We start from the raw sequence: 12854 nt of genomic DNA, 5'->3' as shown, positions 1-12854 counted from the left end.
CCCACACTCCCCTTCCTTTAGCTTTCTGAAAACCCCACATTTGCAGATCCCATTTTAGCAATGCATCTAAAATTTGACTTGCCAGCCACTATCATTAAATTATGCTTGCTAAAATATGAACTGAAATATGAACTGAAATATGAACTACCCTGCAAAGCTGCCCATAATGAAGATAAGTTGATCTTGATGTCAATCCTCCTCAGCCTTTCACTTGTCTTTTACTTGATACCGCTGCCAAACCTGCTTTTCCATCGATACCAGAGTAAAAAGGTGACATTGCTCCCCGCAGCAAGAGAAGACAATGTGGGATGTGAGAAAGAGGAGAAATCGCAGTGAAATTAAGGAAATTAGGCGTTTGTGTTTTTTTTCCTTTCCCCTTCGGGACTGGATCTAGAAAGTTGTCATTTTAACATGATCGCTCCCCTTCTTCTCTTCCCACCCCCAACCTCTGTTTCGTCTTTAAAGAGAAAAAGACACCCATTCTGCTTTATTGTATCTGACATAGTGGGCTTTAGTTCAGAAGCTGATGTCACTCAACAGGCAAGTCCTTTCGAAAACGCCAGGCCCTGCCTGGTCTTACCCAACGCTGCTTGCCAGGGATCTGGCAGGAAAGAAGGAGTTCCAGATCCTTTTTCTTTCTAGCCTCTCCACCTGCCTTTCCCGAGTCCATCCAAGGACGCGCCTGAAAACCAGGTTGATTCTGGGTAACGCCTAAGCCCCAGAGGCGGGGTCCGATCAGTCCCTTCGCCCAGCTCCACAAAGGTGAAATCGCCAGCGAAGCAAAACAAACGGAAGGAAGAAACCGAGCAAGCCGGGTCAAGAGCTGCGCTACCTCTAGCTGAGCCTTAGCGGTAGTAGGGACCCACATCCCACCTCCGCCCCACCTCAGCGAGAGGGAGCCGGCCGGATTGCGGGCGTAATCCCTCCCTGGCAGAGCTACGGGTAACCCGACGCTCAAGGCTACAACTGAATGCAAAGTCCCCGCTCTGAGATCTGCAGCTAATTTACGAGGAACCCTTTGCAATTCGCCAGCGCCTGCTATGACCTCAAGGAGAGGGAGAAGCGAGCCTCCTCACCAACAAGGCGAAGAATATACCAGTATTTGCCGGCGATAAGACAACCCCCCACTTGGAGGCATGTTTTTCAGGGCAAAAAGTCGTCTTATACGCCGGCAAATACGGTATGTTACTAATTCCTTGCTAGATGATGACCATGCACGCTATCCAGACGTTGGTTAACGAAGGCCGGTTAAGATGTGATCACAAAACTCTAGATGTATTTATACAGAAGTATCCAGAGATTGAAGTTATGGTTTAATATGTTAATGACTGTTTTTGGAGTTCTTGGATGTGGACAAAACTGGAGTTCTATTTTGGCTTCTCACATGATTCATGTGAAGTAGAAAGTCACTGACAGAACTCAAACCAATTTCATTTTCACTACATTCACATGGGAGGTAGTTAAGAACTATAAAGAAGAAGAAAAACTATAATAGCCACCTGTCGCACACTTGGTCTTAGTCTTAAATGTTTCTAGTGGTGGTCTTTTATAGTAATAGGTTTTAAAATTATTGTAGCCCAATTTGATCTGGAAGATACATGTTGGCTGTATTAGGGTTGTTTTTTGTGATTTCAGTTTTATGCCCATATGTAAATGTAATGAATAGGAAGTATATTAGTTCTTTAAAAGTTAAATATCTAAAAGTTTATTTTATTCTATTTGTTATGCATTGTAGCAGCGTTTGAACAGATTGTTCCTATCGTTCTAGAACAGTAGTTTTTTTCTAACTATTATGAACATTTAAATATTTCTAAGCTGTTGGTAATGTTCTGTTCATGTCACTTGCAATTTCTCTTTTAAAAACACAGTATGCAGAACTCAACAAAGCTTTGACTTACAGATGATTGACTGGTGTGTTTTTTTCTTTTTTTCTTTTTCTCTCTTTTTTGGACAGGTAAAACTTTGGCCAAGAAACTGACAAAAAAGGTAGGCAAAGAGTTGATGCTGTTTGTCAAAAGAACTTTTGTTCTTTTTGTTACTTGCTTTAATGGATTTTGCTTTCACAACTAACTTGTCATTTATTTGGTTTGTTCAAAGGAAGTAGATTCTACCCTAGCAAATGTTACAAAAGCTAGACCAGGACCAACCTTTTTTAGAGATCTTGGAGACAGAGGTAACAGTTTAGATTATTGATGTAATTAATATTAAAATCTTTTTTCCTGAGATTTTGATATATGAAAATTTTTGCTTGGTGCTAAATTAAATATTTTGTTGGAGCTATTTCAAACTTTATTTTAGCTCCAGAAACACAGATACGAAAAAGATGTGTGTGTGTGTGAGAGAGAGAGAAAGAGAGAGAAGAGGGAGGGAGAGGGAGAGAGAGAATGGGAATCAGAGGGAATGAATTTTGATGGAACCTGGAATGCATGAAAATGTATGTAGGAAATAAGTCATTCTTGTAGGTACTTCATATCTCAGAATGTCTATAGCTTGCCTTGGGTTCCGGGAAACTAGTATATAGATAATAACAATTCTGCAGCTTAGTTTGACAGTACAAATAAAACATTGGGATTATTTAGGCTTCCTAAATCAGTATTGTAAACCCTTTGAAATTAACCAAACTTGAACACCAAAGGCATGAATACTAGGCTCAGGTCGGAGATGTTTTCTCAAGTTCCTGTTTGGGGCTGAGAATTCTCTTACCTGACTGTTGCTTTGGCTGCAGCTCTTCCTCCTCTTTCTCAGGGCTGTTGTGATAGCCCAGTACACTAATTTCTTTGAGACAAATCCATGTGGTTGCTAAGAGTAGGCACTGACTTGATGGCACCTAATCAGTCAACATTTCAGGAGAATTCCATATACGTCGCAACCTTCTTAAGGGCTTCTCATTATCATGGGAGCCCCAAATCTGAAAAAAAACAAAACACAGTTTTAGAGATTTTTGTCATTTTTTGGAATAATTTTTATTTTGACCATCACAAAACAATTGTTATTTTTATTTTCATTTAAAGAGAAAAATCCTTGTTTGTAAGCAACTATAAGAACAGGTATTAAATTCAGTTTTTATTGCTTTTTTCCTTGACGCCTTTTCTGAGCAAATGAACCTTCTCAAATTTACAGTGTGCCTCCTGGTGAAATATTTTTAGTTTCCCATTTTCTTATTCTACATTAATTTTTTATGATTATGTTAAGGTCCCTTTTCTTTTATTTTTTAAAAAAGTAAGGGAGTCCCTGCAGATTTTACTCCACTAGTCATTGGCGGCTATAGGGCATAGGGCTCATCTGCGTTTTAATGCCATTGAACCAGAACTGTCTGAAAACATTTACAAGGTCATGTAGCCAGCATGACATCATGGAGCGCTATTACCTTCCTGCCAAAGTGGTACCTATTTATTTACTTGCATTTATAGGCTTTCAAGCTAGCTGCCAAGCCCAGCATCTTAACCACTGAGCCACTGCTCCACTCCTTTATTTTAAAAGTAGAGTATTAAAGTATATTCATGCATTTTAGTACTGAAAGTGCATTTTTTTTGTTTTTAACGATAAAAAAAAATATGCACGTACTCTTTTTTCTTTTCTTTTCTTGCATTGTATAATAGTGTAATGAATTGTATTGCCTAATTTAGAAATAAAACACATTCCAAAAATGAATTTAATTTTACATTGGATAAAGCTCTGTATCACGCCTGTTGCATGGCTATGTAAAAACGGATAGGGTGTTATGGCATTAATTCCATACTTTTCCAAAATGCTTTCAACTAAGCAAGTAGATATTTACCCTAATATGATTAACCACAGCCAGTAAAAATGTAAAATATGATGTAGCTAATTAAGACTCTTAATTAGATTCAGAAAATAGTATTTTTATTGGTTTAGCTACTTTACCTATATTTTGTTGAATTCAGAATGGAAGGGACTCTCTAATAAAGTCCGTAAGCTTATTGCATATTTCCTGTTTTGTGTAAGATGATAGTTGCCAGTAGTCACTAATCAAACCAGATAAAAGCATCCTATGTTTCTACATTATTTTACTACAATTGTACTTAAATCTTATTTGCAGCATAGTCCTGGGGGTGTTAGGCTATCTCAGCAATGGTCAAAATCCCTTTCATTTCCATTTCTCTGAAACAGAACTGATTATAAATTGTAGCTGGATGAGGCAACTAAATAATAATTAGGATGTAAAATTAGATGAAAATCCAGATTGAACTAGGAGCACTGGTGATATAGATAGACTTTAATAAACTATATGAGATGCTTTAAATTTTGTTCGCTGTGCTGTGTTTCTCTGATGTTTCAAAGATGCCTGTAGTCCCATGAAATCTATCTCATCTATAAAGTTGCAGATCATGAAATGATATCAGTACTATGGAGAAAGAGTCTCAGTGCTAGTATGCAGTTTATTATAAAACTATAAAATCACCATCATCATCATCATCATCATGGAGTCTGGGCAACTGAATGTCACCAATGCACTTACATTCAGCAGATACAGGTGAAACTCAAAAAATTAGAATATCGTACAAAAGTTCATTTATTTCAGTAATGCAACTTAAAAGGTGAAACTAATATATGAGATAGACTTATTACATGCAAAGCAAGATAGTTCAAGCCATGATTTGTCATAATTGAGATGATTATGACTTACAGTTCATGAAAACCCCAAATCCACAATCTCAGAAAATTAGAATATTGTGAAAAGGTTCAATATTCTAGGCTCAAAGTGTCCCACTCTAATCAGCTAATTAAGCCATAACACCTGCAAAGGGTTCCTGAGCCTTTAAATGGTCTCACAGTCTGGTTCAGTGGGAATCATAATCATGGGAAAGACTGCTGACCTGACAGTTGTGCAGAAAACCATCATTGACACCCTCCATAAGGAGGGAAAGCCTCAAAAGGTAATTGCAAAAGAAGTTGGATGTTCACTAAGTGCTGTATCAAAGCACATTAATAGAAAGTTATGTGGAAGGGAAAAGTGTGGAAGAAAAAGGTGCACAAGCATCAGGGATGACCGCAGCCTGGAGAGGATTGTCAGGAAAAGGCCATTCAAAAGTGTTGGGGACTTTCACAAGGAGTGGACTGAGGCTGGAATCAGTGTATCAAGAGCCACCACACACAGACGGATCCTGGACATGGGCTTCAAATGTCGTATTCCTCTTGTCAAGCCGCTCCTGAAGAACAAACCTCAGAAGCGTCTTACCTGGGTTAAAGAAAAACAGAACTGGTCTGTTGCTCAGTGGTCCAAAGTCCTCTTTTCTGATGAGAGCAACTTTTGCATCTAATTTGGAAACCAAGAACCCAGAGTCTGGAGGAAGAATGGAGAGGCACACACTTCAAGATGCTTGAAGTCCAGTGTGAAGTTTCCACAGTCTGTGTTGATTTGGGGAGCCGTGTCATCTGGTGTTGGTCCACTGTGCTTCATTAAGTCCAGGGTCAAGGCAGTCATGTACCAGGAGATTTTGGAACACTTCATGCTTCCTTCTGCAGATGAGCTTTATGGGGATGCTGACTTCATTTTCCAGCAGAACTTGGCACCTGCCCACACTGCCAAAAGCACCAAAACCTGGTTCAATGACCGTGGGATTACTGTGCTTGATTGGCCAGCAAACTCACCTGACCTGAACCCCGTAGAGAATCTATGGGGCATTGCCAAGAGAAAGATGGGAGACATGAGACCGAACAATGCAGAAGAACTGAAGGCCGCTATTGAAGCATCCTGGTCTTCCATAACACCTCAGCAGTGCCACAGGCCGATAGCTTCCATGCCAGTCCGTATTGAGGCAGTAATTACTGCAAAAGGGGCCCAAACCAAGTACTGAGTACATATGCATGCTTATACTTTCCAGAGGTCCGATATTGTTCTATGTACAATCCTTGTTTTATTGCTTGCATGTAATATTCTAATTTTCTGAGATTGTGGATTTGGGGTTTTCATGAGCTGTAAGTCATAATCATCACAATTATGACAAACCATGGCTTGAACTATCTTGCTTTGCGTGTAATGAGTTTTCTCATATATTAGTGTCACCTTTTAAGTTGTATTATTGAAATAAATGAACTTTTGCACAATATTCTAATTTTTCGAGTTTCACCTATATATTCTCATCATACTCAGAGAAAGAAAAATCTGCCTCTACCTAGGATCGAACTCACAACTTCCTGATTGTGAGGCAAGAGCTCCACCTTTAGGCTACCTCACTACCCACAAAAGTATAAACTAATGCAGGGGGGAAATCATTGACAGATGAGTAAGCTGGGGAAAAAATAGTGAAAGCAATGTGTGGTTTGGATTTGACTGTTTCCAAATGCAAGTGCAACACCTATCAGTTATTTGCTGAAGTAGCTGCATCTCTTCCATGGCTGCAGCAGATACTCTATGGTAGCTAACAATGTTGGATGTAGATATAGCTGCTTTAATGAGTTCTAACTGGTAGTATACATTCCTCCTAGCTCTGAAGCCCTTTTTTGAAACAGAATACAAAAAAATACTGCATAGCCCTAGAAAGCAATTTAACTCACAGTATGTTGTTAAGTAAAACTCTTAATATTTATCCTTTTATCTTTCTGACTTCATGGATATAAGTTTTATGCATCCTTAACAATACTTATTTTACATCAGTTATGAACTCTCGCTAGCAGAATCTATTCATAGGAACTATTTAATGTGAGAATCCTATGTGTTGGGGAGGTGAGCGAATCTCCTTGTCTATCAGTTAAATGTAAATCACAGAAATAACTTGCCAGTAGATGGTAGAGTTCAAACATTTGCTTTCAACATTTCTTCCATTATGCAGGATGAGGTGATTTTTTTTTGTTTGCATGTTAAACATAGCTTGTCTGTGTGTGTGTGTGTGTGTGTGTGTGTGTGTGTGTGTGTGTGTGTGTGTTATTTATAAAATATCTTTTTAAAAAATTCTAAAAGTTCTTACTGGAGGGATGCTTCAAATTCTTTTCTTTAACCCATACACTTTATATACTTCTCTATCTTTAGCTGGCATGTTGGTATTTTGACAATTGCATCTTGTGTTTGTTCAGGCTCTTCAGTAGGCCTTTCAAAGGAAATGTTGGAATTTTCCTTCAAAAGGGGAAAGAAAAGACACTTTCACCTTGTAGAAAGGATGTGTTCAGGTTTTAAATTTTTTTTTAGAGCCTGTTTTGGCTCTATGCCCAGCAGTTCTATCAGTGCAATCTAGCAATTTGCCAGCTTTGTGTTGCTCTGTTCCCCCTGAGATTTAAAGAAAATCTGGTCTTCACATTTCAGAGACAGCCAAAGGATGAAATACTTTGATCCTTCAGAGCAACATTAGAGAAGGTCTCCTCCCAAGTACTAAATATGACAAAGCACACTTAATTTATTCATTCTTTGTATAAACACTGAATATTTTCTGTAAAAACTCAAAGATTTAGAAGAGACTTTCTATTAATTCCAAATAAACCAAGTCTTTCAATAAGACATCAGTACGATAGGAATGGTACAGCAGTAGAATAGGGCTGGAAAATTTGATTTCCCAGAAAACTAATTGATATTGCTTTTTTTTTAATAGGTAAAGAGCATTAAACTAAAGAACTTTTATAAAAATCTAATTGTACAAGGAGTGCTATAAACCAGTGGTCACCAACCAGTGGGCCGCAGCCCACTGGTGGTCTATGAGAAAATTTTAGTGGGCCACAGTGCACCCGTGTCTGCAACAGACTGGCAGCGGATGGACTGATGCGCGCGGGGAGGGAGGATAGTATGTGGGAGATCACGGCATTGGAGCCCTTCCTGGGTGTTCCCTAGCCTGCGAGAAGGTGGGGGTGGGGGGAAGGAACCTCTGAACTGTTGCTGGTTGGTGGGAATCTGATGTCCCGAGGCCAACAAGCCATGTGCTGAAGACCAGATGACTGGGAGGTGGGGCAATCCTGCAGTCTCCCTAGCAAACCTGTGTCATGGCTGCTGCCATAATAAAGGGATTATGGAATTGTCATTAAAAGAGCAGGAGCGGGAAGAGCGACTTTGTGAGCCAAAGGAAGCGGCTACTAGTGATGCCCTCAGGGGAAGATGTTGCGAGAAGGAAGCTCGACCCCCTTTTCCTCCTCGCTAGAAGCACTCACACACTCAGCAGGAAGGAGGAGGCTTGACAGGTGCCGGAGGGGTGGTGAGCACTTTGCGTGTGAGTACTTCTAGTGAGGAGGAAGAGAAGCTCCAGAGGGGAGGGGATAGAGCCTCCCCCTTGCAACATCTTCCCCTGAGGGCATTACTGGCCGCTGCTCAACCTCCTCGATGCACGGAGGCAGGAGGTAACATCAATTCAGAGGTTCCTTTCCCCTCACCCCCACCCCCTCGCAGGCCAGGGAACATCTGGGAAGGACTCCAATGCCACGTATCAGTCCATCCGCCGCCGGTATCATCCCTGTTGCCCCATTTCCCCACCAGCCTTCAGCACATGGTTCGTCAGCTTTCAAACATCAGATTCTCACCACGCAGCACCAGTTTAGAGGTTCCTTTCCCCTCATCCCCACCCCCGGGGACGAGGTGGGTAAGAGAGAGAAAGAGAAAAAGAGGGAGAAAGGGAGAAAGAGATGGTGGAGGGAAAGAGAGAGAGAGAAAGAGAAAGAGGGAGAAAGAAAGAGGGAGAAAGGGGGAGGGGGAGGGGAAAAGAGAAAGAAAGGGAGAAAGAGAAGGGGGAGGGAAAGAGAGAGACAGATAAAGAGGGGAAAAGGGAGAAAGAGAAAGGGAGAAAGGGGGGAGGGAAAGAGGGAGAAAAGGAGAATGGGAGGAAGAGAACGAGAGAAAGAGGGAGAAAGGGAGGGAGGGAAAGAGAGAAAGAGGAAGAGAGGGGGAGGGAAAGAGAGAGAGAAAGAGAGATGAGAGATCCCGGTGTTTTGTTTTCTGTGGGAAACGTGTCCAAATGATTGAGTATTTAAGTTTGCAGAAACAGGCAGCCAAGCCAAGTGCCTGAAGGACCCCATCCCATCAGTGGAAGTCCAGGCGCTTCAGCGAGCGGCACGCTGGATTCATATTAGTGGTCCGTGGGTTTTAAAATTATGAGTTTGGTGGTTCCTGAGGTCCAAAAGGTTGGTAAGCCCTGTTATAAACAAAGCACATCAGTGTGCTGACTGAGGACTACCAAACTAATCTTTCAATCTTGTATTTCAGGATTGATTTCCTACACAGAGTACCTCTTTTTGCTGACAATACTCACAAGTAAGTATTTTGATGGTGACTGTACTTTGCAATTTAAATAAATGTTAATCACTATTGTTCTCCAGTGAGAAGAGTATAATTCTGGAAAAGATTGAGGTCAATAGAAGAACGGGATGATAGAGAATGAGGTGGCAGGATGGAGTCACTGAAGCAGTAGGCGTGAGCTTAAATGGATTCCAGAAGATGGTAGAGGACAGGAAGGCTTGGAGGAACATTGTCCAACAACAACAAATCCCTATTGTTAGCTCCTTTTTAGTTGTATGATCCAGTTCAATACTCAGCTGATAAATATATAAATTTAGAATAATAATTGGTCACATGCACACTGAGAATTATAGAAAACCTCTTTCTACAGGTCCTTTGAAAATAACGGCATCTTAAGCTTGTCTTACCTTATTTTAATGTCTAGGCAAGTTCATATTGTAATGGAATCCTGAGATATCTAGGCCTCAAGTTGTTCAGTGCTTTAAAAGTCAAAATCTTAAATTGCTCCCAGAAAAGGTTTTTTAATAGAAACATAAGTTCTTGAGGTCTGTCCTCTCTATCCTACTTTATACTGAAAGAAGCTTCTGGGTGCACTTCAAGAGTAGGTCCTTGTTGCAATAATCTCTTGAGGGAGATGGGTGGTCTAGAAATGCAGTCAATCAATCAATCAATACGTGCAACTTAGGCATGGCTAATTATTGCCAAGTCAAGCTAGCATAATGCAGTACTGGTATACTAACATAATTTTTACAAAAACAGTGTTTAACACTGCTGTCTTGTAAGGCTATACAAAGAAAATCTATGGGATCAATTATCATTTCTAGATGGTGAAATTCCTCTTTGGGGAACAATGCATACTGGAGTCCTTATTCCATTTTCCTATTAAGCAAGCCCTTGGTGGTTGGATTAAAAATCAACTTGTGTCTCTGCAAGGCCCCTTTCTGCCTCTTTTCTGTTCCTTGAAAAGACCTTCCCAAGTCTGGAGAGAGTGGGATAAAAGATGTCAGTGTTCAAATACATAATTTTCCAATCCACCTGTTAGCACCTTCCCAGATCTTGGGAACAGATGGAAGACAGTAAGCACCAGCTTCCTTCCAAATGGCTCAGAACTATAATTTTCAGAATTGCCAGCAGCATCTCCAAGTCAATTGAGGAAAGAAGAAGGATTAAGTTTATTTAGAGTCCTAAAGATTCACCTCTCTGGTTGAATAGTTTTTGGAAGGGTTTGTCTGTCTTGGCATCCGCCTCCCATGGTGATTTAAAGAAAAAATAGGGGCTGTTACTATTTTGATAAAGTTAAATGTTATTTTTATGGTCAACACCAAAGTATAGTTTCTGTTAACAGCCAGTGCGAATACCTGATACTCTTATCCTAAAAATATTGTCTGCATAATTAAATGGAAGTGTGTGGGTCTTTTCTTTGAACCTCCCATATTTTATAAATACATACCATTAAAGCTGCCTCATATCAGATAAGGATGTCATCTGGTGAGCTGCACGAGCTGCTTTAGCTCCTATGCCTTCTGTGGGGCCGCCTCCTTATCAACCTGTTGCAACATGTGGTTTGTTTCATTGCCTTATCATTTTGCTTTATTCTCCAATAAACTAATAGGCCCCATATACAGTGTTACTGACTCAAAATGTTGACTTAATAAAATTCAGTGGCCATTCTTAAATCAGTACAGCTTCTTGCCCTAAGGCCTAAGCAATAGACTGTAGATACCCTGTTTGTGACATATTTATTGATATTCATGAATGTACTAAGAATTGTAAGGATTATAGTTAAAAAATTTAACTAAAATTTTTAAACTTAGTAGGCTCCACTTCAATTTGTAATTCTAGAAATGTATGTATGCCTATGTATGTAAGTTTGTATGTGTGTGTGTGTAAAAGCTTAAATGAACATTTCATTTTCCTGACGTTCTTTGTGTATTCTTAGAGGATCTTAATGCGGTCACTTAAATAGTTGGGATGTCTTTCCCTTTTAATTGGTTTTGCTATCACATTGGCTCAGTTGAAACAATCTCTACTGTTTCATTCTATTGGAAGGCAGAGTCCTCTGGGAGGGGGAAACTGATGAGGACTATTCCGGAATATTCTGGAGAAGTCTGGAGAGGTGCAGCAGGCTGTAACGGCGACCCCAGAATCCCACAAGGGCAAGGTGGAAGGGGACACCCAATTAGCCACCTTGATTCTACAAACTTTGATTTGCGGGGCTTCTTTTTAGTAACACAAACTCTAATTTAGGCCATTCCCATATTATTATAAAATTTGTAATGTGTATTCTTAAATATAGCAATCAAATTGGCTAAATCTTTCATTTTGTGGTACTTAGTTTTGTAGATACTCAATACTCTCTGCTAGGAAATCTAGAAATTGTTTTAAAAATGGCTTCACATCCATCTGTTTATGTGATAAATTTATACCCCATCTTTATTCCAGGAGCTTGAGATTGCATCCATAAACTCCTGCAATTTCCCTCACAAAAACAATCTCTGAGAGTAGTTTGGTATGAGAGTGTGTGAATGATCCCATTGTCACACATTGAATTTCCATGGTTTAGGATAGCCTTGAACAAGGATCTTGCAGTCCAAGTTCAGTATCTTAACTATTACACTACACAATTTTCTTATATGTAAATCACTTGCATGTAAAGTTTTTTTTTAACATCTATTATTTATTGTAGAACCACAGACTGGATTTCATATTGCTTTTAAAATGTTGGATGCAGATGGCAATGAACAAGTAGAGAAAAAAGAATTCTTTAAGGTATGGTTTTAAACAATTGAACAGTTGCCCTTTGCAGCTGGGGTCGTGGGATTTGAATCCAAGCTGTTTGAAGGGCATCAGAGCCATATAGCCAGTAAGCATTTCTTCCTCTGCTTTTGGAGTTCCAATTATCTTAAAACTATAAGCCAGAATAAATTTTTACTGAAGTGATAATAAATGTATGTCAAACATGCCCTTCTATTTTTGTTTATTGTTGATATGCAGTGTTTAGTATTACATTTGGAGGCAAAACTGTTGTTTCAGTTTGTGCTCATCTAAGTAAGATAATGCTCTGGATTTTCCAGTCCGGACTTCAACAATACATGGAAAGAGTACTGCCAAAAGTACAAGTAGGATTCAAAAGATCACATACCTATGATCACAATTGTTTGGTTTTTTTGCTTGTTACATTTACTTGCCTCCTATCTCACCATGGGGCTTACAATAATAAAAAGGAAGAAAAATTAAAGGAGTATAAACAGAACAGAAATGAAATACTAGAACAATAAAATAATGACGAACACAATGAGAACAATACATCAGTATGATAAGCAAAAACATGGATGGGTGGAGAGCAGAGAGTTGGGAGGGGGTGAAGTCTGCCATAAATTTAGTAGCCATCTCCATCATGGTCCCCAGGCCAATCAGCAGAGCCAGGTCTTTTTGCTCTTGTGGAAGAATAAGATGGTGGGGACAGATTTTATTTTAGAGCAGGGGTGTCAAATTCAAGGTCGGCGGGCCGAATCCGGCCCGCGGGGTGCTTAGATCTGACCTGCGGAACTGGCCTGGAAACAATGAAGGACTGGTCCGTGATGCCTCTGCCAGTGAAAACAGATCTCGGGACGACTGCATGCACCCCTCCCGAGCTCCGTTTTTGCTGGCAGAGGATTGCAGGAGGCCATTACAGTTGAAA

At 40.0% G+C, this 12854-nt stretch overlaps 1 protein-coding gene across 1 annotated transcript in view; it reads left to right on the top strand.

The window, feature by feature from the left end:
• MICU2 (mitochondrial calcium uptake 2) overlaps positions 1-12854 on the top strand; it is a 68022-nt gene that overhangs the window by 31682 nt on the left and 23486 nt on the right. Inside the window, exons 3-6 of the mRNA XM_087966266.1 lie at positions 1955-1986; positions 2098-2173; positions 9140-9187; positions 11859-11941. Coding sequence (XP_087822392.1) covers positions 1955-1986; positions 2098-2173; positions 9140-9187; positions 11859-11941 — 239 coding nt within the window. The remainder of the gene's footprint in view (positions 1-1954; positions 1987-2097; positions 2174-9139; positions 9188-11858; positions 11942-12854) is intronic.

The sequence above is a fragment of the Notechis scutatus genome, chromosome 5 (genome assembly GCF_049901735.1).
Source record: "Notechis scutatus isolate UNSWTSFEM ecotype Mainland chromosome 5, rNotScu1.2, whole genome shotgun sequence".
Lineage (NCBI taxonomy): Eukaryota > Metazoa > Chordata > Lepidosauria > Squamata > Elapidae > Notechis > Notechis scutatus.
The sequence above is the reverse complement of the archived record's forward strand: the minus strand, read 5'-3'. Positions and strand labels throughout refer to the sequence as shown.